General features: G+C 50.1%; 1 protein-coding gene across 1 annotated transcript in view; it reads left to right on the top strand.

Moving 5' to 3' along the window:
- The window catches only part of vat1 (vesicle amine transport 1), a gene marked incomplete at both ends in the record, with an annotated part of 26,373 nt that extends 3,878 nt beyond the window's left edge, over positions 1-22,495 (top strand). The window contains 5 exons of the mRNA XM_084448843.1: positions 3,745-3,952; positions 15,727-15,897; positions 17,283-17,372; positions 19,503-19,744; positions 22,235-22,495. Coding sequence (XP_084304969.1) covers positions 3,745-3,952; positions 15,727-15,897; positions 17,283-17,372; positions 19,503-19,744; positions 22,235-22,495 — 972 coding nt within the window. The remainder of the gene's footprint in view (positions 1-3,744; positions 3,953-15,726; positions 15,898-17,282; positions 17,373-19,502; positions 19,745-22,234) is intronic.
- Between the last annotated feature and the right edge of the window lie 1,839 nt (positions 22,496-24,334).

A 24,334-nucleotide genomic window follows, 5' to 3' on the forward strand; every position in this document is an offset into this window, starting at 1 on the left:
CTCTTCTTGTGAGTTTAGACAGAGTTCTGGTAGAACCTGCCCCACATGTTCCCAATTATCTCCCCGCGGCCCACAATGTCAGTCTGGTATTTCCTCCCTCACTCTCCCTCCCTCCCTCCCTCCCTCACTCCCTCTCTCCCTCACTCCCTCCCTCCCTTCCTCCCTCACTCCCTCTCTCCCTCACTCACTCCCTCTCTCCCTCCCTCCCTCCCTCCCTCCCTCCCTCCCTCCCTCCCTCTCTCCCTCCCTCTCTCCCTCCCTCCCTCCCTCCCTCCCTCACTCCCTCTCTCCCTCTATTCCTCCTCCTTGTCCTTTTTTGCTACAGATGGAGAGCACACTTTTTCGCAGTCTGTATTTTTACACAGCCTGAGTTGACAGTGGGCCATAAACAACGAGGAGGGGAAAATATCGGCCCCTGATCACGTCGGAGGAAAAATGGCTGAAAATGCAGCGAAATTCTCTGCATTGGATCTGGTTTCTCCTGCAGCAGCGTTAGAGACGGCGTTCTGGGTTCTATAGGAGCTCACGGCCTGGAATTGATTCAGATTCAAGGCGTGGCAGTGACTTTGACACACACACACACACACACACACAAACACACATACACACCCACACGCACATACACACAATACATTTCCATCTGACTCAACCATCCATAATCAAACCAATAGCACATTTCTTGCTGAGGTCATCAAGCCACAGAACGGCCGAATTCTAGCCCCCAATTCCCCCCAAAATGAATCACCAGCTGATACAGTCCGTTGGTACAGAACTAACTGGAAGTTCTGTTGTGCATCTCTCCCCCTCACAGTGACGTCATGTGATGCATCAGCGTCAGGGGGCAGAAGAAGTAGGGGGGGGTCACACAGTGGCCAGAGCTGCTGTGGCACCCGTCACAAGGCCGGCTTCACTCGACTTGAGTGTGTGTGTGTGTGTGTGTGTGTGTGTGTGTGTGTGTGTGTGTGTGAGCGATTGCGTAGTCACTCACATGCCTTCCGTGGGCACAGAAGAATATCTGCCGCTGTTGTCGAATGTGATCCGTGAGTCATGGGCGCGTTTCCTGCTCAGATCAAACGCCCCCGCGCCTATCGATTTCTGCAACTCTGTACGGCCAATTAAAAAGAGCGAGGGAACTTAAGAGGAAGCCAGAGAAAAAGGAAATGGGTGACTGTGCAAAAGAAACCAGGAAGTCTTGAGTCATATACAGGTTAAAAAAAAGAAGATTGAAATAAAGAGTGATTGTGAGAGAGAGAGAGAGAGAGAGAGAGAGAGAGAGAGAGAGAGAGAGAGAGAGAGAGAGAGAGAGAGAGAGAGAGAGAGAGAGAGAGAGAGAGAGAGAGAGAGAGAGAGAGAGAGAGAGAGAGAGAGAGAGGGCGCGGCGGTATAGCTCAGTTGGTAGAGCGGGTCGTTCAGTGATCGTAGGGTCGGTGGTTCGAATCCCAGCTCCTCCTGTGTGAATGGTGCTCCGGGCCAGTGTAACAACTGGGTGGGGTGCGCGTAACAAAATAGAGAGAAGAGAAGGAAGAAGAAGAGAGAGAGAGAGAGAGAGTAAGAGGGAGATGTCTCTAATTGGAGCGGACAGACAGTGAGATGCATGGCTCGGTCTAGACCGTGGGGATAGTTCCGGTCTGAGCGGCGAGCCCCCCTGGAGAGTTCAGCTCATCTGGTGCTCAGCCATGGGGAAGAGTCTGGCAGCGCTGATGAGCGCAGAGCGGCCAGGGAGAGAAGATGGGCCTTATTGTCCCGTCTCGCCGACGAGGAGGGGACCAGGGGCTCCCCGTGGAGGAAGGGATGGAGAGAAGGGGAGTGGGGGGGGTTAGAGAAAGAGTGTGAGGGTGTGACGACCCTTCCTCTTAGTACATGTACTAAGTATTAGTATGTACTTGTATTTGTATTTAGTTGTTCTGGTTGAGCTCTGTAGACACTTTTTTAGAAAAGGAGATGCACTTATGATTTCTGGCGACTCGTAGTTCTCTTGACTAGCTACTTACGTTGAATGCACTTAATGTAAGTGGCTTTGAATAAAAGCGTCTAAATGACTGTAATGTCATGAGGGTGAAGGGGAGAATCTGAATGGTAAATGGATGGTAAATCTGAATGTGAGAAGAGTGTCAGATAACGGGGACAGTAGAAATACTGTAGATGAAAAACTAGAAAGGGTGGTCAGAGAGCACAGGCCGCGCATTAGGGATGGGTATCGATTCGAATTTCAGGAATCGATTCGATTCCGATCCACAAGGTTCAGAATCGATTATCACAATTCGATTCGATTGGATTCAACATGGATTCGGTTAGTGTTACTAAAACCTGTTTTTTTTTTTGCTGTAACCTTAATTACATGACTGCCAAGTTATGCAACACATCAACAGGCCTGGGTATCGATACTGATTTCCAAAAATTAATGAATGAATGAATCATTGAATTAATTAATGAACTATTCATTCCTTCATCAGAATTATTTGATTCAGAATCAAATAATCGATCTTTTTAACCCAGCCCTACCGCGCATTGATGCATTTTGCTGGTGTAACTGAGTTGAAATGGTTAAAGTCACGCCTCTGTTTATATGTAATATATACCACAGGATCCATGCTAAGAAAATAGAACGTGTTTATCTGATTTCTTTTCTCATGACTCAGATATTAGGCTTCCATCTGATTCATGTTTCTGCCCCGTGATTCGGATAGCAAATGATTTATATGTAATACCGCAGGAAAAAACATCTTAAAAAACCCCCATCTTTGTCAGGATTAGAACCAGATTCCTAACTATTAGAGCAGTCTTATCCACTAGGCCACCAGGCAGTACGGCAAACCTGGTCCAAATATGGCCCAGTTCTGTTCTATTTTTCATTTGTGTATCTGCCCAGTGATTCGGATCTGCACCAAAATGTAATGGGTTTCAAGTTGGCCCACGCTACACCCCTCCATGAAGTTTAGTGAAAATCGCTCTGGTAGTTTTTTGTGTAATCCTGCTAGAGAACGAACGAAATAACGAACGCACGTCGGAAAATATATACCTCCGCCCCGGAAAAAACAGGGATGTGAAAAGAAAGGAAGGAACAATCAGAAGCAGTGACGTGGACGGAGTGAGAGAGGAAGAGAGAAAGCTACTGTACGTTGAAGGAGGGATGGAGCAGGAGGAGAGGAGGAGGAGGAGTGAGCTGGATATAGGGCTGGCGTGGAGGAGCAGGGAGGAAAACAGGAAGAGGATTAGAATGCAGCGGTTGTCCGTGTTTCCTGTGCGGCCCTTGCGTTGCCCTCGTCTGATTGGCCCTCGCTCTGCGGTAGGGGAAGTTAACACTGGGGCTCTTCCTTATGCACAGAGACAGCAGAGTGTCAGAGGATCCTTCTCAGGAAAGTGTGTGTGTGTGTGTGTGTGTGTGTGTGTGTGTGTGTGTGTGTGTGTGTGTGTGTGTGTGTGTGTGTGTGTGTGTGTGTGTGTGTGTGGAGGAGACGTGCCAGCGGCCGAACGCGATAGCGCGGTGTGTCACGTCCTCCTCCACAGCGTCAGGTCACCATGGTAACATACACATGTTCGAACGGAGATAATAAAAACCATCTCTTTCACTCTCCCCCATCACATCCCCTTCTTTAGACAAAAAACAACAAAGTAGCCGCCCAGCGAACACGTCAACTCTTTGTTTTTATACTCCCCATGTCCGTCGCTAACCTGTTAGCCGCCGCTGCCGGCGCCGCCATTCCAGCTAACGCGTGACTCCCTGCGTTCGTTGTCCCCTCCCAGGTCGGCGACAAGGTCCTGGTGTTGAATCGCTGCGGCCTGTGGCAGGAAGTGGCCGCCGTTCCCGCCGCCAACACCTTCGCCATCCCCGAGGGCATGAGCTTCGAGGAGGCCGCCGCCCTCCCCGTCAACTACGTCACCGCCTACATGATGCTGTTCGACTTCGGCAACCTGCGGCCCAACCACAGCATCCTCATTCACTCGGCTGCAGGTGAGCGCCGGGGCGGCAGGCGAGACACGGCCGTCTTTAGACATGCCCGCGGGGTCCGGCGCCGAAGCGCTCAGGGGGACACGTAGCGGGAATGGAATGCGGAGAGTTATGAATGCGGTACAGTGTCGTAGACGCTAGAACAGAACGTGATTGTGTGTGTGAATTGGGGGCGCCAGGAAATGCCTTGCGTTCTAGGTTCTATTGTTCTTTCGCTACTGTTTATGCCAAAGTTATATTGTGTCTATATGAATGATGACGGTGGGTGGTTTTCCCATGGTATGTTCTGACTGTAAATCACATGAGTATAGATGGTATGACACTAGCCTGCTAACTGTGGTGAGCTGTTGGAGGAACATCTGGCACCTGCAGTTGGGGGTTAGAGTTCACCGTGTGTGGGTGGGAGAGTGGGTGGGTTAGTGCACCTGGGGTAGGGTGTGATGTTTTGAGCGCGAGAGAATGTGCACTTCTCGTGCGAGCTGAAGATCGGGCCAGCTGGAGAGAATGGGAGAAGCATTATCCAAAAAAGAGAGAAAGGGTGATTGTGTGTGTGTGTGTGTGCATATGTGTGCGTGTGTGTGTGTGTGTTTACATGTAAATACAGTACTGTTTATCAGTAGAGTCAGAATATGGGTGAGGATGGCGATGAGCAGCCATCCTTACATCTGCGTATGTCCAGGGAAAAACATGACTTCCTGCTCGGGATGTTAACAGTTAATGCACTATCGATTAATTGCCGATAAGAATTTACTCAAGTAAGATTTGGTCGCTCAATTTATTGCTTGTTAATGGAACCAACCTTTTTTTTTGGGGGGGGGGTGAACGTTATCAACGGGAGTTGTGTAAAATGTAATCATGATTTAAGGTCTGACTGCACATGAGGGCGCCACGCCATGTAGTGAAGGACAATTGGGATGCCGGGAAATCTCAATGACACAAGGGAAGGGAAGACACAAAAATTAAGCGAGCAAAGTGCAATCCAGCGCGGGACGTTCTTATCAATTAACCGACAGTTATCGACTAATGATATTCCTTGTAATTTGCAACCCTACTTCCTGCCAAGCACCGTGAGACAGCCTGATGGGACACAGTCGTTAAGAGACCGATGCGTCATGAACGCATTATCGTGACAAGTGCGCAGCATTCACAAGTGGTTCTGGGAACCCGTAGAACAGGGGTCTCAAACTCAAATTGGCTTGGGGCCACTGCTGGTATCGTCAACTCATAGGAGGGCCACTTCAATGTCAACTTCAACTACTACTAACTATAAGAAAGTGCAATATTTCTGAAAATGTCATTTTTCATTTCCATAACTAGACTCACAACTCAGTCTTTAAATGTTGCAAGACTATTCCATTACTAACATTTTCATCATACAAATTGAAACCGGTTTCCATTCATTTTCTATGTTAACAGTTAGTGCTGCAAATCTTTTTTCCTTACTTTTATTTTATCTTGAATAGCCTACATTTGTACTTGCAAGATGCATCACTACTGTAAGCCTGCCATGGACCTGCATTTATTAAAGTTCAAGTTTGTTTCCATTTCTTACCAGACACATGAATACATTTGTAGGCTACTACTCTATTTCTTGCTGGACATATCTTGAAAGACTGAGACATTAGCCCTCTCAGCTGTGTGGCTCGTTTTTTCCTCTCGTCTCCCTATGACACTGTTCCCCATGTTTAGTAATGAATAGCTCTTGACATTACTGTATATTCCTTTAGAACGGCGACTTTATTCTTGCATATCAGGCAGGTAGCATTTCCATTGAACTCCACAAAAAATACTGCAATGTCCATCTTTCTTGAAACCGTCTGTGTTCCTAACGTAATCATAACCATGAAAACAGCCTCTCAGTGGCGAGCTGCATTCCGTTCATAGTTCATAGTCGCATGGGGATTGATTGCACCTGTGACTGTATGCAACATTCACCTTGCGTGCTGCGCACAATAACAATTTCGGCCCACATTTGAGTGACTTGAATTTCGCATTATATGCCTGCCTGCCGGCGCCGTTTACAAGAAATTATTTTGCGGCCGGATTACATTATATTTCTGACATCAAGTCGCGGGCCGGATGGAGTGGTGTGGCGGGCCGCAAATGGCCCGCGGGCCGCGAGTTTGAGACCCCTGCCGTAGAAGATGAGCACATAGTTACTCAGACAGGATTAGCAGAAAGTACTGCCTCAGCGGAATTCACAAGCGCTTGTGCTCATCATTGTTATTCGGTGAGCGTGGACCTTGTGAACATTATGAGTTTGCCCGTTTTATTATTTTTTGAGAAAGCCAGGTTCCTGTAAGAAAGGAGTGTGCAACGTTCTAAGTGCTCCCCCTGGTTGGTCACTCTAAGGCAGGGTCTCTGGTTTCTCATGGCTCAACGCCAGACTGGCCTCTCCAGCTGTCCGGACATAAGGATTAGAACAGAGGATCACTGGATCCAGTGTTGCCTTGAAACATTCACCTCTCACCTTGAAGCAGTATTCTCCCATCTTTCATTATTGTGCTGTTGATCATGAAACACTTCGGAATCGCTCCCTCGTTCCCTCACTCCCTTGTTCCCTCACTCCCTATTCCCTATATAGGGTTCACCATGTAGTGAACTACCTAGGGAACGGAGAAAATGTAGGGTACATGCATGGATGTATTAATAGAACTGGATACAGCCACTCCATTCACTGACCGCTATCAACAATGAAGCCCTATTGAACCGCGCCATCTTGGCAAATTTGTAGTCATTTGACCATTTCCGGTGACTTTTGTACTTGCGCAGTTGAGCTTTTCTGGCCTTCCGGTGACTTTTGTACTTGCGCAGTTGTACTTCTGTCCTACGCGCGTCCACGTCCACGGTCAACGTTGGCACCGCTTCTAGCTATCGAATGGCCGACTGGTGTAAGATGGATAGCCTAACGTTAGAGAGATAAATGTAGGCTATGGTTATGTTAATAAAGCTAACAATGATGTTGTAACATGCATGCAGCACTGCCGATCTGAACGATTGATTCATTATTACCATGGATCGGTATTGGGATTGATCAAGGGCGAATGTGAAATAGCAGCCACGAACTCAGCGGGTTATCCGAGATGCGGTAGCCGCGGCCAAAGCTCCTGCTGGCGGGGAGTGAAGCTCTTCAACTCGCCTGTCACTGGCTCCCTGGAGGAATTTAGCCTGGCTGCAATAACGTTATCGCGAACGGAATGAATACCATCTACTAGCAAACAAAACATGTTCAGTTATATTTAACCTGTTAAAACTAAGATGCCTGGATGAAAAAATAATTTCTCCAATGGATATATTTTACAAAAACAGTTTAATATGCAAGCCGGTTTTCATTGCTAAATCAAAGCGGGGAGAGCCGTGGACGCGCGTGGGACAGAAAAGCACAACTGCGCAAGTACAAAAGTCACCGGAAATAGCAAAATGACTACAAATCTAGCCAAGATGGCGCGGTTCAATAGGCCTTCACTTTAGATTTCGAATCCTGGGGGCTTGGGTACATGCGCTGTTCCCTGCAAATCAAGGTGAATTGTGGGTAATAAATAGTGGACTATATAGGGAACGAAAATTCCGTGGAGAATTCGGACACTACAAACAAAATGGCTGACGCCCTATATAGTGCACTATATAGTGAATAGGGAGCGATTCCGAACACAGCTATAGAGTCATAATGCATAGATTTAGACACTTCATTGTTTGGGTGGAGGGTTCCTCAGTGCAGTTGCTAAAGCTGCCGCTGTGACTGTTACAGTGTTGTTATAGCAACGGTAGGCTAATAGCGGTGGTAGTAGTGATAGTAATTATAGTGATAATGTGTTATAGTAATAGTAGTCTCTCTCCAGACTCAAATATTATGTTGAATCGCAGCGCTCCGCGTGCTACTTAATAGAGTCAGTGCCACTTCGCCGCCCACGCTGGTGTTCTGAAGGCTTATTGGTCGTAGCAGCAAATGAGAGACGCTAGCCCAGGTGAGATGGGCGGGGCATATGTATGGGTGGGAGTGCCTGATTGCGAAAGTAGTTACTGATTAGTGTCGCAGGAATTCCTGTGAAACCAATGAATTGCCAGGATTTGAGCACCAGATTTTTGCATGAAGTGGCCCAGACCCATATAGAGACCTGCAGCATGCAGTAACGTAGTTAGCGTAGCTTACGTTAGTGTATCAGCAAAATAACTCTCATGGGTCTGGCGTTGAGATTATAGTGATAGTAGTGTTAGTGATAGTGACAGTTACAGGGATGTTATAGTGATAGTGATATTATAGTGATAGTTACAGGGATGTTATAGTGATAGTGATATTCTAGTGATAGTTACAGGGATGTTATAGTGATAGTAGTGTTAGTGATAGTGACAGTTACAGGGATGTTATAGTGATAGTGATATTATAGTGATAGTTACAGGGATGTGATAGTGATATTATAGTGATAGTTACAGGGATGTGATAGTGATATTATAGTGATAGTTACAGGGATGTTATAGTGATAGTGATATTCTAGTGATAGTTACAGGGATGTTATAGTGATAGTGATATTATAGTGATAGTTACAGGGATGTTATAGTGATAGTGATATTTTAGTGATAGTTACAGGAATGTTATAGTGATAGTGATATTTTAGTGATAGTTACAGGAATGTTATAGTGATATTATAGTGATAGTTACAGAGATGTTATAGTGATAGTGATATTATAGTGATAGTTACAGATATGTTATAGTGATAGTGATATTATAGTGACAGTTACAGGGATGTTATAGTGATAGTGATATTATAGTGATAGTTACAGGGATGTTATAGTGATAGTGATATTATAGTGATAGTTACAGATATGTTATAGTGATAGTGATATTATAGTGATAGTTACAGGGATGTTATAGTGATAGTGATATTATAGTGATAGTTACAGAGATGTTATAGTGATAGTGATATTATAGTGATAGTTACAGAGATGTTATAGTGATATTATAGTGACAGTTACAGGGATGTTATAGTGATAGTGATATTATAGTGATAGTTACAGGGATGTTATAGTGATAGTGATATTATAGTGACAGTTACAGGGATGTTATAGTGATAGTGATATTATAGTGATAGTTACAGGGATGTAATAGTGATATTATAGTGATAGTGAAGGGATCATTATAGTGATAGTTGACCAATTTCCACATTGCTGACAATAAAGTTCTATCGTATTGTATCGTAGTTATGGTGATGACGGTACCAGTCTATGAGATGCTGTTTGATCCCAGACATCTTAGACGGAGTCATGTGACCGTCTCCTCTCACGTGGGGGTGGTCTGGTACCAGGCCCGCTCTCCTCTCACGTGGGGGTGGTCTGGTACCAGGCCCGCCTGGAGTCTGTCAGAACATGTCTCTGGAGCAAGGCCTTGATTAGTGTCAGCGATCAAGGATATTGCTGTGAAGAGAGACAGAATGGTGTGTGTGTCTGTGTGTGTCTGTGTCTGTGTGTGTCTGTGTGTGTATGAGTGTGTGTGTGTGTATGAGTGTGTGTGTCTGTGTGTGTGTCTGTGTCTGTGTGTGTGTGTGTGTGTGTGTGTGTGTGTGTGTGTGTGTGTGTGTGTGTGTGTGTGTGTGTGTGTGTGTATTTTTACCTGTTTGTCATACAGATGTTCTTGGCACGGCGCTATTGGAAGCATTCGTATCATATAACAGCGCAGACGCCAGTCAGCTTTCTGTAATGGGATTCAGTGGATCTATCTGTCTAGAACGTCTCAGTTATAACGGATAAAGACGGCCATTCCCCACTCGTAGTCTCAGGTTAAGGCCTGGCAGGATATGATTTAATATGCCGTCACTTTTATTGGCAGCCCATAGATCAATAACCTGTTTCTTATCACAGCGGCCATAGGGTCAGTGTTTGACGAGCTATTTTCTCCTTCCGCTGTCATCAATCTGTTCATCAGCGGTTCTCCACGGCGAGCGTTCTCTCCCCTCCCCTCCATTGACCTGCGGTGAGGCGGAACCGTTCTCGGTGAATAAGGATGGGTATATTAAGGCGCCGGTTCTCCGCACGGGCGCTGTCAGTTAAAAACTGTCGACTCATACGAGTCCCTTTCTAAGAACCCAGGTCCAGGGAGGAGTCTGTCTCTGTCTCTTAAAATAAAATAAATAAATAAATAAAGCAGAAATGCCTTAAAATGCCTTAAAAAATATATTTAAAATATATTTAAAATAAATTAAAAAAATAAACTGTGACTTTCCCCTCAGATCACGTGTTAAAGACCCCGACAGGAACCGAGTGACAGAGAAGGGAACAAAAAAGAGGGGAATAATGACAGAGACGGTCCAGAGGACGTCCCTCCCGTCCTGTCCTGTCCTGCCCACGTCCCGTCAGCGTGACCCGTCCTCAGCTGCCCCTCTGCCCCTGTCCCCTCGCCCCGAAACAATGGCTACCATTGTTCTCCTCTGGTTCGCCGTCTCCTCTCTCCGCTCGCCCTGCACATCTGTATCCTCTGTCCTCCACACACACACACACACACACACACACGCTCTCCGCCCGCCTCTTCAACCCCTCGGGGCGCTGCCCTTGACCCCGGCGTGTCCAGCGCCGGACACCTCGTCATCGGGGAGCGTCCACGCGTCCTCTCTGGCGGGACGGGGAGGGAGGGCATTTGGACGAGTCTCCGGGGGCGTCCAGAGCACCCCCCCCCCCCCCGGCCAAGAGCCTTTCTTCTGACCTCAGCATGAACCGGGTGATCCAGCGTTTATGGATTAGGCTTGGCCAGCGGCCCCGCTACCACGCCCCACACACACACACACACACAGGACTGTAGTATGTCCAGTGAGCTCTTTCTTTGTGTGGCCCTCTGTTTAACAGATCCATGGCTGTGTTCTTGGTAATAGGTTCCTCCTCGTTCCTCCAGTCCTACGGCTCTGGAGGCCCTCAGCCCACTGAACGCTAATCCAGTCTGACCCACATGGTTGAACCGCCTCTGTGACCCCCCCCCACCCCCTCGGGGCCTGGCAGACCCAGAGGCAGATCTGATAGGAGGAGGAAACCAGGGTAACTTCCAGCCTATCCACCGACCAATCACATCCTCCTCTCTTACAGCCGTTGCCATGTGACCCCATTCAACCGTCCCCTTTCCGCACACACTTGCAGGTGTGCACAAGTGTGTGTGTGTATAGTGTGCGTGTGCGCATGTGTGTACAGTCTGTGTGCATGTGTGTGCATGTGTGTACAGTGTGTGTGTGTACAGTGTGTGTGTGCATGTGTGTACAGTGTGTTTGTGCATATGTTTGTGTCTGTGTACAGTGTTTGTGTGTGTGTACAGTGTGTGTGCATGTGTGTACAGTGTGTGTGTGTGTTTGTGTCTGTGTACAGTGTGTGTGTGTGTGTGTGTGTCTGTGTACAGTGTGTGTGTGTGTGTGTGTGTGTGTGTGTGTGTCTGCCCTTCAGTTTGTATTTGTTTTTCTTTGTTAGTTCATGAGTAGAAGAATGTGTTTGTCTACGTATGGTGGTTATCAGCAGAGCGTATGATAACAGATTTATTTCTCAGTCGCAGTATTATGGGTAGGGAATGTTTTTGTGTGTGTGTGTGTGTTATTGTGTCTGTTGGCGAGCGAGCATTGTGAGAATTCTTGTTCAGGAAATCGCAGGGGTTGCCTTCACACAAGCACAGGATGCTTTTTTTTAAATCCACTCACCCAGTAACTAAAAATGAGTTTCCTCTCGGCAGAGAAGAAGCAGCCTGCGATAGTTGAGCGCATATTAAACCACTCATCAAGTTCACAGCATAGAATAACACCAAGGTTACATAACAAAGAATAACCCCCCAATCAGTCAGATATCAACAAACAGCAAACCTCATCGCCAATTCAGGCTCACTCATGTGTGAGTATAAGATCACCGGCGAATCGCTCACTACCTCTATACGGTATTGTTTACATGATCTATAGGGGAGTATCGTTAACACAGGTCGGTCACCGTCGTCTTAACACGTACATCTGGATTCAGAGGTCTGTCGCCCGTCTTCGCCACGGAGGGATTCCTGGGTCCAGGGTTGGAGGAAGTTGTTTTGAGTCGTCGGTTTGCCACCGACACCACAGCCAAATGCCAGGGCGAGAGAGAGGGAAAGCCTGGTGGGACCCTGGACATGGACAGGAAGTAGGTTCGGGTATGCAGGCCCACACACACACACAACTCTGTTATGTTACTGGAGAACTGGCGACATGGCGATGAAGCTTCGTCCCACACCTAGAAGCCCTTCAGGCGAAAGAAAAACAGAATGTGCCATTCCACAGGTGTGGTCAGTGTGTGTGTGTGTGTGTGTGTGTGTGTGTGTGTGTGTGTGTGTGTGTGTGTGTGTGTGTGTGTCAGTGTGAGAGTATGTGTTTATGTATGTGTAGAATGAGGTTTAAGTGTTGTCATCCTGCCCACTGGAAACCTCTAAGGCATTTCAGAGATGTCCACATCCTCTCCTCATGATGAACCCTGGGTGTGGACCCATAACATTGGCCTGAATGTCAAGATTAATCCCTCTGTGTTTTAGCGAACATTCCTCTTCAGTGCCGACGGTCATGTTATCGATGCCAATTCTAATTGGTGCCAAAATGTCTATGTGTGTGTGTGTGTGTGACTATGTAGAGTTAGAGAAAGACTCCGCTCTGTGTCTTACCTCTCCTGACATACCCTGATAGGCCAAATTAGATAATAATGTCTCAGTTAATTTCGCAGTGTAAACAATTCAATCGCATTCTGAGCAGGAGGAATGGAATCAGGCATGCGAATCCACTTCAGCTGCCTTCTTTGTCCAGGTAATGGGTGACTGTTTAGGGACAACCGCACGTCTTACCACGAAGGTTCTCGCGACAGACTCAATACAATGCCAGTTAGGGCTGGGTATCCAGTTTCAAGAATCGATTCGATTCCGATTCACAAGGTTCAGAATCGATTATCACGATTCAATAAGATTCGACTCGATTCAATATCGATTCGGTTAGTGTTACTAAAACCTGTTTTTTTTAGCTGTAACCTTAATTACATGACTGCCAAGTTATGCCACACATCAATACTAGGGCTGGGTATCGATACTGATTTCCAAAAATGAATGGATGAATGAAGGAATCATTGAATGAATTAATGAACTATTCATATCTTCATTTATTCATTCATTCATTAAATAAAAGATCGACTTTCGTTCCGAGGGCTAATGGTTCTGAGGGCTAATGGTTCCGAGGGCTAATGGTTCCGGGTTCCGAGGGCGAATGGTTCCGAGGGCTAATGGTTCCGAGGGCTAATGGTTCCGGGTTCCGAGGGCTAATGGTTCCGAGGGCTAATGGTTCCGAGGGCGAATGGTTCCGAGGGCTAATGGTTCCGGGTTCCGAGGGCTAATGGTTCCGAGGGCTAATGGTGAGCTATGACGTGTCTGGTGCTGATGGAGGGAGATGGAGAGAGGCGACGTGGAGTTAATGACAAATACCAAGACACGAACCCAAGAAAGGGTTTAATGACAGGTTAGCAGATTAATCTGCACATATTTGAGAAGATTAGCAGAAATGAGCGGCCTTGACTGCTTGAGGTCTCCTCCCCAGCTCACGTGACTCTGCTGTGTGTGTGTGTGTGTGTGTGTGTGTGTGTGTGTGTGTGTGTGTGTGTGCGTGCGCGTGTACGTGTGTGTGTGGGTGGTGTGTGTGTGTGGTGTGTGTGCGTGCGCGTGTACGTGTGTGTGTGGGTGGTGTGTGTGTGTGGTGTGTGTGTGCGTGCGTGTACGTGTGTGTGTGGGTGGTGTGTGTGTGTGTGTGTGTGTACGTGTGTGTGTGGTTGGTGAGCGTGCGCGTGTACGTGTGTATGTGTGTGGGTGGTGAGCGTGCGCGTGTGGGTGGGGCCCCTTGTCAGAGCTGCTCTGGGTCTTGTGACAGGGGTTCAGTCACATGGCAGCCAGACTGACCCTGGTTCTCAGGGGGATCTGGGCTCTGCTGCCCCGACTCTCCTCCAGGTTCCACTTCTCACCTCTCCACCCATGTGATTACTCACCAGCAAATACACACATATGTACACACACACACACACACATTTGAACAATTTATGTCCACACACACACACACACACACAGACAGTGTAGATTCACAGAAACTCTTCCTGTGACGTCTGAGGGGTGTTAGCCGAATTACACTGACTGATCTGTCAAATATTAGCTCGGGGACGGGAGGATTGTACAAACGCCACCTAATGACTCCTAACGGGCCCGGAGGAGAAACAGCCCACAGAACAAAATGTCTCCCCTCGGCGCACTCATCACCACCAATTTGGCCTGGGTTTCCTTGGCAACGGTAACTCGGTTCCCCTCGGAGGACAGGGAGAGATAGTGCTGGTGGCAGCAGGACTCTCTGACCCCGCTTTCCGAACGCAACAGAGTTGCTCTTGTGATTCCATCAAGCCTCTCTTCTTCTTTGGTTACAGTGAGGGGAGAAATGTCTATTCTGGTTCCACAGGCATCAAGGTCCTCTTAGTTGACGGGGAACCGTTCTCCCTCTATGTTCTCCGTCTGCACACGTCGGAGAACACAAGCCTGCCTGTGAGCACTTGGTAACCAGCAATGCATTAAATTGAAGAGAAAAAAAAAGAATTCCCCCTTGGTTACTTTTGTGGGTGTTTACTCAAGCATGTGTGTGTGGAGTTTAGACGCCACAAAGACAGTGGGTTCATCAAAATATGCTAATAACCCCGAGTCCAGCACCTCAGCTATGCCTGTTATTTTTTTTACGAATGGTCTTTATTTGAAATGCACTTGTGAATGCTCTGTTTGCGTTGTTCCCTCTGACGTCGATAAGATGTGCTCTTAACTTGGTCAGGCTTGACTGACCTTTATGGTCGCCTTTCGTTTAGGGTTCCTAAGTCAGCCTCTGTTCCACCGGGCCGGCCAGCTTATCAGTAACCTATTAGAACCCGCCTCCATCGCCTCGGAAAACACCGGGCTCAGATGTCCACACACACATACAAACATGTACGACCGCCGAATAACATGACACCGAATGCCATCGATATGAAACCCACGCTCTCCGGTCAAAGGTCAGAGGTCAAAATGAACATTGGGCAATTCATCGGTTCCCTTTTTGTTAGGTCTGACTCACATAGTTCTGTATATTTTATGAGAACCCTGACGAAACAGGCGACTGAGCGAGACATGATGGTTCGGCTGAAGGAGTCTTAAGGGATGTGGCCTTGCATGAGGGTAGAAGTTAAACAGTGTCTTCTGGGTTACAATGGATACTTTCTCCCCGAGCTGGAAGTCGCAGTGTGTCCATCTGTGTGTCGGTGTCCCGTTCTCCTGAGGGTGTCCGAGGGAATGTGATTGTACGTAATGCTCTCCTTACTTCACCCCGGGCCGCGGACAGCCATGTCGTTATTTAGCGGTCTGTCTTGAATTGGCACTACAGGTGGGAGGAACGGGATTTTTTGGGCGCTTCGGGGATATTTCTCGGTGTCTCCCTGAGCGAGCGTCTCTCCCACCCTGATCATGGGGAGCGTGGTCGTTTTGTTCAGAGAAACCTCTGTGTGGGAATTATTAGAAAAACAATCATGGGGTGCCCCGGTAGCTCAACGGGCTAAAGGCTAGTCCTTTCTGCAGCGGCGTGGGTTCGAATCCGGCCCATGTCCTTTGCTGCATGTCTTCCTCTCTTTCTCTCTCTCCCACCTTTCCTGTCTATCACCTACACTGTCCTATCATAAGCAGAAATGCCTTCAAAAATATCTACACGTGTCACTCATCCTGTTTTGCTCTACCCCCCCCCCCCCCCCCCCAACTGCTCGTCCGGCCTCAGGTGGCGTGGGCATCGCCGCCACCCAGCTGTGCCAGACGGTGAAGGACGTGACCGTGTTCGGCACGGCGTCCGCCAGCAAGCACGAGGCCATCAGCCAGGGCGGAGTCACGCACGCCATCGACTACCGCACGCGGGACTACGTGGAGGAGGTCCGCAAGATCAGCCCCAAAGGTACATCAAATCAAATCATATCAAACTTTATTTATACAGCGCATTTCATACACAGAGGCAACACAATGCGCTTTACAGAGAGCAATGGGAGGATGGGCATAGGTCCCACCCCTACATATTCCAGAGGGAAGCAAAAAAAACAGTTTCACCCGGGGGCCAGAAAAGTGAGCTGTAAAAATTCTTCCCTGACCTCTCTCAACAAGGCGATCGAGCAAGCTCCTGGAAAATGCTTGTCTATTGGCTAAGAACATATCAGTCCCGATAATGGAGTAGTCACCAAGTGTTCCGATTCTGAATTCTGATTCTACCGAGAATGTTTTCTAAATGTTCCAATGGTTCTGAGCTAGCAGTAGCTCCTCACCCTCCGGTAGCCTACTGAGAGTCTGCATTTGTGAACCTGTATTTAACTTCCATTTGCAGATAGCAACTTGATAAACATGTTGATTTATTAAACGGTCTTAGGGCTTTCTGCTTCGGTGGTTGTTAAGTGTGCGAGACGTGGAGTGTAGTCAGACGGTGCTTGTCCATTCAAGTCAACCCATTAGAGAATGAGTGGTGATTCTGATTGGATCAAATCCCAAAACATGTCCCCGGGTTAGTTTAGACTCCGCCTCTACTTCCATTTAAAGACACATACTGTAAAACATCTGGATCAACGAAACACCCACCGCGTCTTACCTGTTTTTTTTCCACCTACCGACGGTTATCGCGGACGTGGGATGTGATTTCGGAGGCTCGTTCGCTAGACCCCCCCTCTCTCCCGACGCGTCTCCCTTTCCACGGCGGAGAGAGAGAGAGAGAAACGGAGAGAGGAGAGAACTGACAGCTCGGACAGAGCACGTCTAATTAAAGGCGTAGATCAATGTGAAGCCTGGCTGGCTATCTGTCTCTCTGTCAGTCAGTCAGCCAGTCAGTCAGTCAGTCAGTCAGCCAGTAAGTCAGTCAGTGTGCTGTGGTTGAGAGATATCATGCCGAGAGCCTTTAGAATCAATACAACCAGGGCCCTACAGTCCAAGAGAGGCCGGTTCGCTTTAAGTAGCCCCATGGCTACTTGACTACATCATTTGGACGGCGGCCATCCGACTAGACATTTATAATAAGTCACAGGGGAAATCTGTGCAGCGAAGCACCCAAAAGGTTGCACTCTCCAAGAAACCCTTGTCTGGAATGGAACGGTTATAACCTCAATAGACAGGAATGAAAATATGTTGATCTGTTCTGTCTTATCAGTGACATAAAAAACTAGTAGAATTCCGACCCTCCCCCCCTCTGCTAGGCGTCTGCTTTGGCATATGGATGGACTCCTCCCTGTAAACATGGCACCGTCTGGTCTACTCCCTCCAAATAAATCTGTCCTTTCTGTTCTGTCCGTCTCCACACTGTAGGGCTGGACATCGTTCTCGATCCCCTGGGAGGGTCGGACACCCATAAGGCCTACAACCTGCTGAAGCCCATGGGCAAACTCATCACCTACGGTAAGAGACCAGGGCCAAAAGAGCCGGGTTCGACTGATTCCGGTACTCCCGACGAATTACGGTAACCGCGGGTTTAGGTTGCACGCTCCACAGCTGGTCACTCCCTTAGCAGGCGGCGTTCCGTGCCCCCCCGATGGCCTTTTCGGAGAGCTCCGCGTCCTCAGCGGACCCCTCCTCCCCGGCGTGCCACCCGTCTGTGGGCGGGCCTCTCTGTGACGGTGGCAGGCGGAGGCTGGCGAGCACGCCGCAGTGGGCTGGGCCGGCATGCATGGAGAACAGGGCCTTGCCTTGGCATGTTGATTAAAAAAAAAAAGGGGGAAAAAAAGGGCACCACAGCCTGGCCCCGCCCCTACCCGTTCACCCGTTCACCCCTACAGCCCCCGCCCCCCACCTCCCCATGCCCCTCCACCCCCCCCCCCCACCCTCTGTCCCGGCTGATCCTCTTCCAGCTTATCAGAACTATGCGTGGCGAGACAATGGGCGTTCTATCTACACGGGACCTGGAATGTGTCTGAATGTAGCAAACTGGGTCCCTCTCCAGCTCCCTCTCTCTCTCCCTCTCTCTCTCTCCCTCTCTCTCCCTCTCTCTTCCTCTCTCTCTCCCTCTCTCTCTCCAGCTCCCTCTCTCTCTCCCTCTCTCTCTCCCTCTCTTCCTCTCCCTCTCTCTCTCCCTCTCTCTCTCCCTCTCTCTCTCTCTCTCTCCCTCTCTCTCTCCCTTTCTCTCTCCAGCTCCCTCTCTCTCCCTCTCTCTCTCCCGCTCTCTCTCCTCTCCCTCTGGGCATGCTTTGTGTCCCAGTCAGCAGGAGAGAGAGAGCGATGAAAAGATAGATGGAGAGAGAGAGAGAAAGGGAGAGAGAGAGGGCGAGAGAGATGAAAAGAGGGAGAGACGGAGAGTAGGAGAGAGAAGGGGCAGGGGAGGTTGCGAGAGCAGGGGAGACCGAGCGTGAGAGGACGGGGACGAGGACACCGAGCGTGAGAGGACACGGGGACGAGGACACCGAGCGTGAGAGGACACGGGGACGAGGACACCGAGCGTGAGGTTCAGCACGGATAGACTCGGCCTGGCGAGAGCGCGGTGGAGAAGAGATAAGAGAGAGAGAGAAACCGGAACGAGAGGAAGGTGGAGAGAGAGAAAGCAGGCCGAGTGGGCGGGCCGTGACTGTACTGTTTACCCCGTACTTGCCAGGGCCTCGGGCTGACGGCAGATGAACGTCGCTTGGACGTGGCATCGGAGATCGGACAGACTGGAACGCGCAGAGAGGGGTTGTAGAACGGGGTTGTTTGTAGAAGTCGGGGGCAGGATAGCAGAGGTAAGCGCACGGAGGGAAGCAGAGAGAGAGAGAGAGAGATAGACGGGGCCCGATAACTTAGTTAGACCACAGGGACAATGTTTCACCAGTGAATCAATTACAGAGAGACCCAAGCTGACCCTCTGCTGAGAATAAAATAGAGCGGCGGCCCCTGCACTGTGCACACACACACACACACACCTACACCCACACACACACACACAAGTGCACACACACACTTACACTCACACATACACACACACACGCGGATGTTGGCTAAGCCAACTTTTGGGGACATTGCATTGACCTATATTCATTCCATATCCCCTCACCTTAATCCTAACCGTAACCTCAAGCCTAGCCCCAACCCGCCAACCTCAACCTCAACCTCAACCTCAAAACCTAATTGGGAGCTCTAATTCTGTCCCCAATTTGACATGCCGCCACAAGCAACCGGTTTCATGTTCCCAAATATGGCCTGAGGCCTGATTCATACGACGCTGACGCGGCTGTGAACACGACTCTACGCTAGTATTTTTGGACACTCTGTGCGCGTGGGTGTCGCTGCCTTGCGTCAGTGCCCATATCGGTTTGCGTGATATAGCACTTGCACTCGCGTTAAGTTACAGTTTTTGGCCTGTCGCACGTTGCCACGTAAGGACACATCAACGTCACCTCGCGTAGACTTGCATAGCTTGCGTAGCTCGGGTTAGCGTAGCTCGCGTTAGCGTAGCTTGTGCTAGCGTAGCTTGCGTAGAGCATGAATGGGCCTTTCGCATCAAGTCTTTCGCACATGATGACCGAACGATTCTTTAACTCTTTCCATCCCGTTCCCCGGCAGGCGCAGCCAACATGCTGGCAGGTCAGAAGAAGAACCTCCTGGCTGTGGCAAAGACCTGGTACCACCAATTCTCCATCCACACACTCAGTCTCATCCAGGGGAACAAGTCCGTGTGTGGCTTCCACCTGGGCTACCTGGAGGGGGAGACCGAGCTCATCGCCCAGGCCATGAACACCATCCTCGACCTCTACCAACAGGGCAAGATCAAGCCCCGCATCGACTCCACCTATCACCTGGAGCAGGTGTGTGTGTGTTTCTGTGTGTGCGTACCGCATGTCTATATTCATGGGGTGTGTGTGTGAGTGCACAGTAGGGCAGAGGATTCAGGCATGGCTGTATGAAACAAGGCTTATTTTAGCAGACCTCACCAGAGACGGCAGACCTTCGCCAAAGACAGAGTAGGACTGTGACTGTAGGAAACCCTGTAGACAGAATCAGAACGAAACCCTGTAGACAGAATCAGAACGAAACCCTGTAGACAGAATCAGAATGAAATCCTGTAGACAGAATCAGACTGTGTTCGGGAGTAGGAAACCCTGTAGACAGAATCAGAACGAAACCCTGTAGACAGAATCAGAACGAAACCCTGTAGACAGAATCAGAACGAAACCCTGTAGACAGAATCAGACTGAGTTCGGGAGTAGGAAAGCCTGTAGACAGAGAGGGATAGATGGAGTGGAAACAGGGAGGGGCCAATAAGGCCGACATCTTCAAAGCGGTCAACACCAGAGCCAGTCAACGCCAGGACCGATGACACTTGACGAGAAAGAAATACTTCAGATGCTTCAGAAATGCCTCTCTCTCTCTCTCTCTCTCTCTCTCTCCCTGACTCTCTCCCTCTCTTCCGTCTTTATCTTCAGTTGATTCATGCTCTCTCTCTCTCTCTCTCTCTGTACTCTCTGTTCCTCCTTTCCTATTCTTCCCCTCCCCTCCGTGTATCTTTTTCTCTCCTGTTGCTATGGTGACCTTCCTCGGTCTGTCTCGGGGCGGGGCTCTGATGCTCGAGCGCCGCCGCGCCGGTCGAGAGATCGCAGCGTGAACGTTTCTGGGACACGAGAGAGATCGGGCGAACGTTTCGGGGAAAAATCTGATAAAAAGCGACAGAGAGGCGATTAATCGCTCGCTCCCGCCGGGGCGGCGAATCGCCACGCGTCTTCTGACCTACTGCGCGTTCGCGGGATCCGACGGATAAAATGGCGGTCTGACCGTCCCAGACGCCACGCCCTGATCCTGTCTGTAACAGCCCCCCCCCCCCCGTTCTGACCGCCTCCACTGCACTGTTCACCCACGAGCACGGCAGTAAACTGCCTGGCTGGTCAGCTCCATTGAGTATTACCTACAGTACCTACAGTAATAGAATACCTAGAGTAATAGAGTACCTAGAGTAATAGAGTACCTAGAGTAATAGAGTACCTAGAGTAATACCTAGAGTAATAGAGTACCTAGAGTAATAGAGTACCTAAACTAATACCTAGAGTAATAGAGTACCTAGAGTAATAGAGTACCTTAACTAATACCTAGAGTAATAGAGTACCTAGAGTAATACCTAGAGTAATAGAGTACCTAGAGTAATACCTAGAGTAATAGAGTACCTAGAGTAAAATTCCTGGATGTCGGAGGGTGTTACTATGGCGAGCCGTTGTGTGAGGGTGTCAGCTCAGCGGTTCTATGATGAGCATTGTTGTCTGCGTGCGTCGCAGGTAGGCAGCCGCAGCGGAAAGGCGTTCGGCGCGAGACGACAAAGAGGGAACAGTGAAACCCGGCCTGCTCAGGCAGCCGGGGGGGGCGGAACAATCACAGCGGCCCAGTAATCGCTCTGGCTTCGATTTTCATTCATCCGAGTTTTACAAGTCCTCGACTTTGCGCCCGCCCCCCCCTGCCCTCTCCGTCGCCGACGCCCCCTTCTTCTCCTGCTTCATTACCTCTCGGGCGTTTCCTCCTCTGTCTGAGGAGAACACGTCCTCCCCCCACCCACCCTCCCTCCCTCCCCCCCTCCCTCTCTCCCCCTGGGCCTGTGTGTCTCTGTCGTCCAGCCTTTGCGTTGCTAGGAGATGGCCCTCTGTTGCCGTGGCGTTGGTCGTTAGGTGGTCCGCCTGGCTGTGCTCGGAGGGGGGGTGGACGGACACAGACGGCGTGCAAACCTAAGTGGTCAGCGGAGGGAGGGGGCGGGGCCCCGGCTGGACCCCTCCCTTCTGTCACTGTGACAGGCAGGAACCGGCGGGTCGATCTGTCATCAGCTGTCCCCGCCCCCCCCCCCCCCTCCCCATGGGGACCAGTGTCCCGTCAATAATGCTAATGTGACACGCTACTGTCATGTAAGCAGCCTATCAGCACCATATAAGGCCGCAGAACACGGGAACGTGACGCGTGCTTGTGTAGTAGTCACTCGCTACGCCGCGTTGCTCAGACACGCCTACGTGACTTGGCGTCGAGGAGCGACAGGCGGAACAATTTATGCGCGCGGTGCCTGGTATCATTCTCTCCAGAGAAAGGAGGAGAAGAATAAAAATATGTGTGTGTGTGTGTGTTTATTACCATGAATATATGTTGGCGTGGAAGACGGCCAACGCTTCCATATTTTTGGCCATGACAGATGGATTCAAGCCTTGCCTCCCGCTCTCTCTTTCCCAGTATCTAGCTAACTTCTCCTCCTCTCTCTCTCCCTCTCTCTCTCTCTCTCTCTCCCTCTCTCTCTCTCTCTATCCCTCTCTCTCTCTCTCTCTCCTCCGAAGGTGGGTGACGCCATGCGGAGGATGCAGGAGAGGAACAACATAGGCAAAGTGATCCTCATCACCGAGCCCATGCCGGAGGAGGAGAAGAAAGAGGAGGCCAAGAAGGAGGAGAAGAAGGAGGAGAAGAAGAAGGACGACAAGAAGAAGGACGACAAGAAGAAAGACGGGGCCAAGAAGGAGGAGAAGAAAGAGGAGGAGAAGAAGGAGGAGCCCAAGAAGGAGGAGAAGAAAGAGGAGGAGCCCAAGAAGGAGGAGAAGTGAGCGCGAGGGGAGAGTCTGGGCAGATGGTCAGGGGGGGGTCTTGTCCTGGGAGAGGGGGGGTGGGTTTGGGGCTGCAGTGGTCGGGGTGGGGTTGGGGGTGGGGGGGTTGGGGGTGCGGGGAGGATGGAAACGGGCGGGGCTGGGAGTTGGAAGGAGAGGTGAGGGTGGATGGGTAGGGAGGGGGCGGGGAGGGGGGCGTGGCGGAGAGTGCCGTTGGGAGTGAGGAGCAGGAGGGGGGAGTCTCATTTCACAGCAGTCAATCTATCATCTCCACCCTTTCTCAGACACACACACACACACATACACACACACTCTGGCTCCCACCCTGACCGATGACCCGTTACGCTAAAAGTGGGCCCAGCGGAACCCCCGGGGTCCAAGCCTGGGGCAGATTGCCGTTGCCTCGACAACGAGAATCGACCTCCTACTTCAACTCGCACGGTCCCCCCCGGGGCTCCGTTCGCCCCTCCCCGCTCCCCCCCTGCACGCCCCTCCCCTCCCGCCCACACGCCCCCCTCCCTCTCATCTCCCGCCGCGCTAGCGCCCCCCTGCTGAGACTTCCACCGGCCTCCTCCGCCCCCCCACCCCTCCGCCCACCCCCCCCACCCCCTCCCCTCCGCCCACCCCACCCCACCCCCCACCCCGGTCCAGACCCGCAGACAGACAAGACGGACAGATAAACACACAACCCCCCCCCAGACCGCGAGCTCGCAGCCTCCGCCGATTCGTTACGTCACCGCGGACGAGCGAGCGGCGTCCGCGATTGGCTGTCGGCTTCCCCGGAGGGCGTGTCCACCGTTCCAAGGCTGAGTCATAATGGAGGCTACCGCCTGCTCTGCCGGTCTCTACAATCTGCACCACCCTGACTCAAACATTCATTCACATAGTATCTCCTTAATACGACCATTCCTTCCTGTAGAATCTCACAGCGTCACCTAAAGATAAATCCAACACATTTCAAATAACCCGTTATTGTTGTAAATATGATGCATTTCTGACTGGCCATGGCGTGTATGCTAGAAGGATTTTCTCTGACGATGAAAGTGCCGTCTTGGTAATTTTAATGAGCAGTGTTTGTCCAGTATTGAATAGGGCGGGGGGGGGGTATCATTGCCTCCATAGTTACAGATTTTTCTGACGGGCCAACTGTTGGCAAGCAGCGCGCAGCGCCAATTAAGAGGGAATTTCGTTTTCGGTTCAAAACAAGGCGCTCACACACACACACACACACACACACAGACACGCGCACTCGCCGAGAAATGTGCTGAAGGAGACACTGTCACGTCTAAATCGCCTAATACGAGCGAAGCGAGGGTGTGGATGCCGTCGGGTTTCTCGGGATCAGGCTCTCGTTCCTCCCCGATCCTCCTCTGGCATTCCGCTCCCGCCACGGCGACCGCTCCGTCCTTCGCCCTGACCTGCGCGAGGAGGGCCGAAAAAAATAAATTCGAGCTGGCAGGCACGCTCGCCCTCCCCTCCTCCTCCTCCTCCTCCTCCGTCTCTGCTCTCCTCATTCTGCTCCCTCTCTCGCTCTCCCTCCCTCCTCTCTCTCTCTCTGTGGTCGGCATAGCAACAGGCATCAGGCTCGTCAGAGATGGCATTGTGGTCTCTCTCTCTCTCTCTGTCGGTCTCTTTTTCTCTCCTTCTCCCTGACCACAGCTGGAGTGATTGAGCAGTATTTGAAAACTCTACTGTGTCATAGACGACTTCAGTATTAAATCTGTTCAAGGCAGAACAATAAACACTGCATTCTTGAATGACACTCCAGAACCATTTATATTTGTATTAATATTTCATCTGGACACGGTAATCTCTTCAATCTTCGAGGCACTAATTAAT

This window comes from Borostomias antarcticus (assembly GCF_949987555.1).
Source record: "Borostomias antarcticus genome assembly, chromosome: 14".
In the NCBI taxonomy this organism is placed as follows: Eukaryota; Metazoa; Chordata; class Actinopteri; order Stomiiformes; family Stomiidae; genus Borostomias; species Borostomias antarcticus.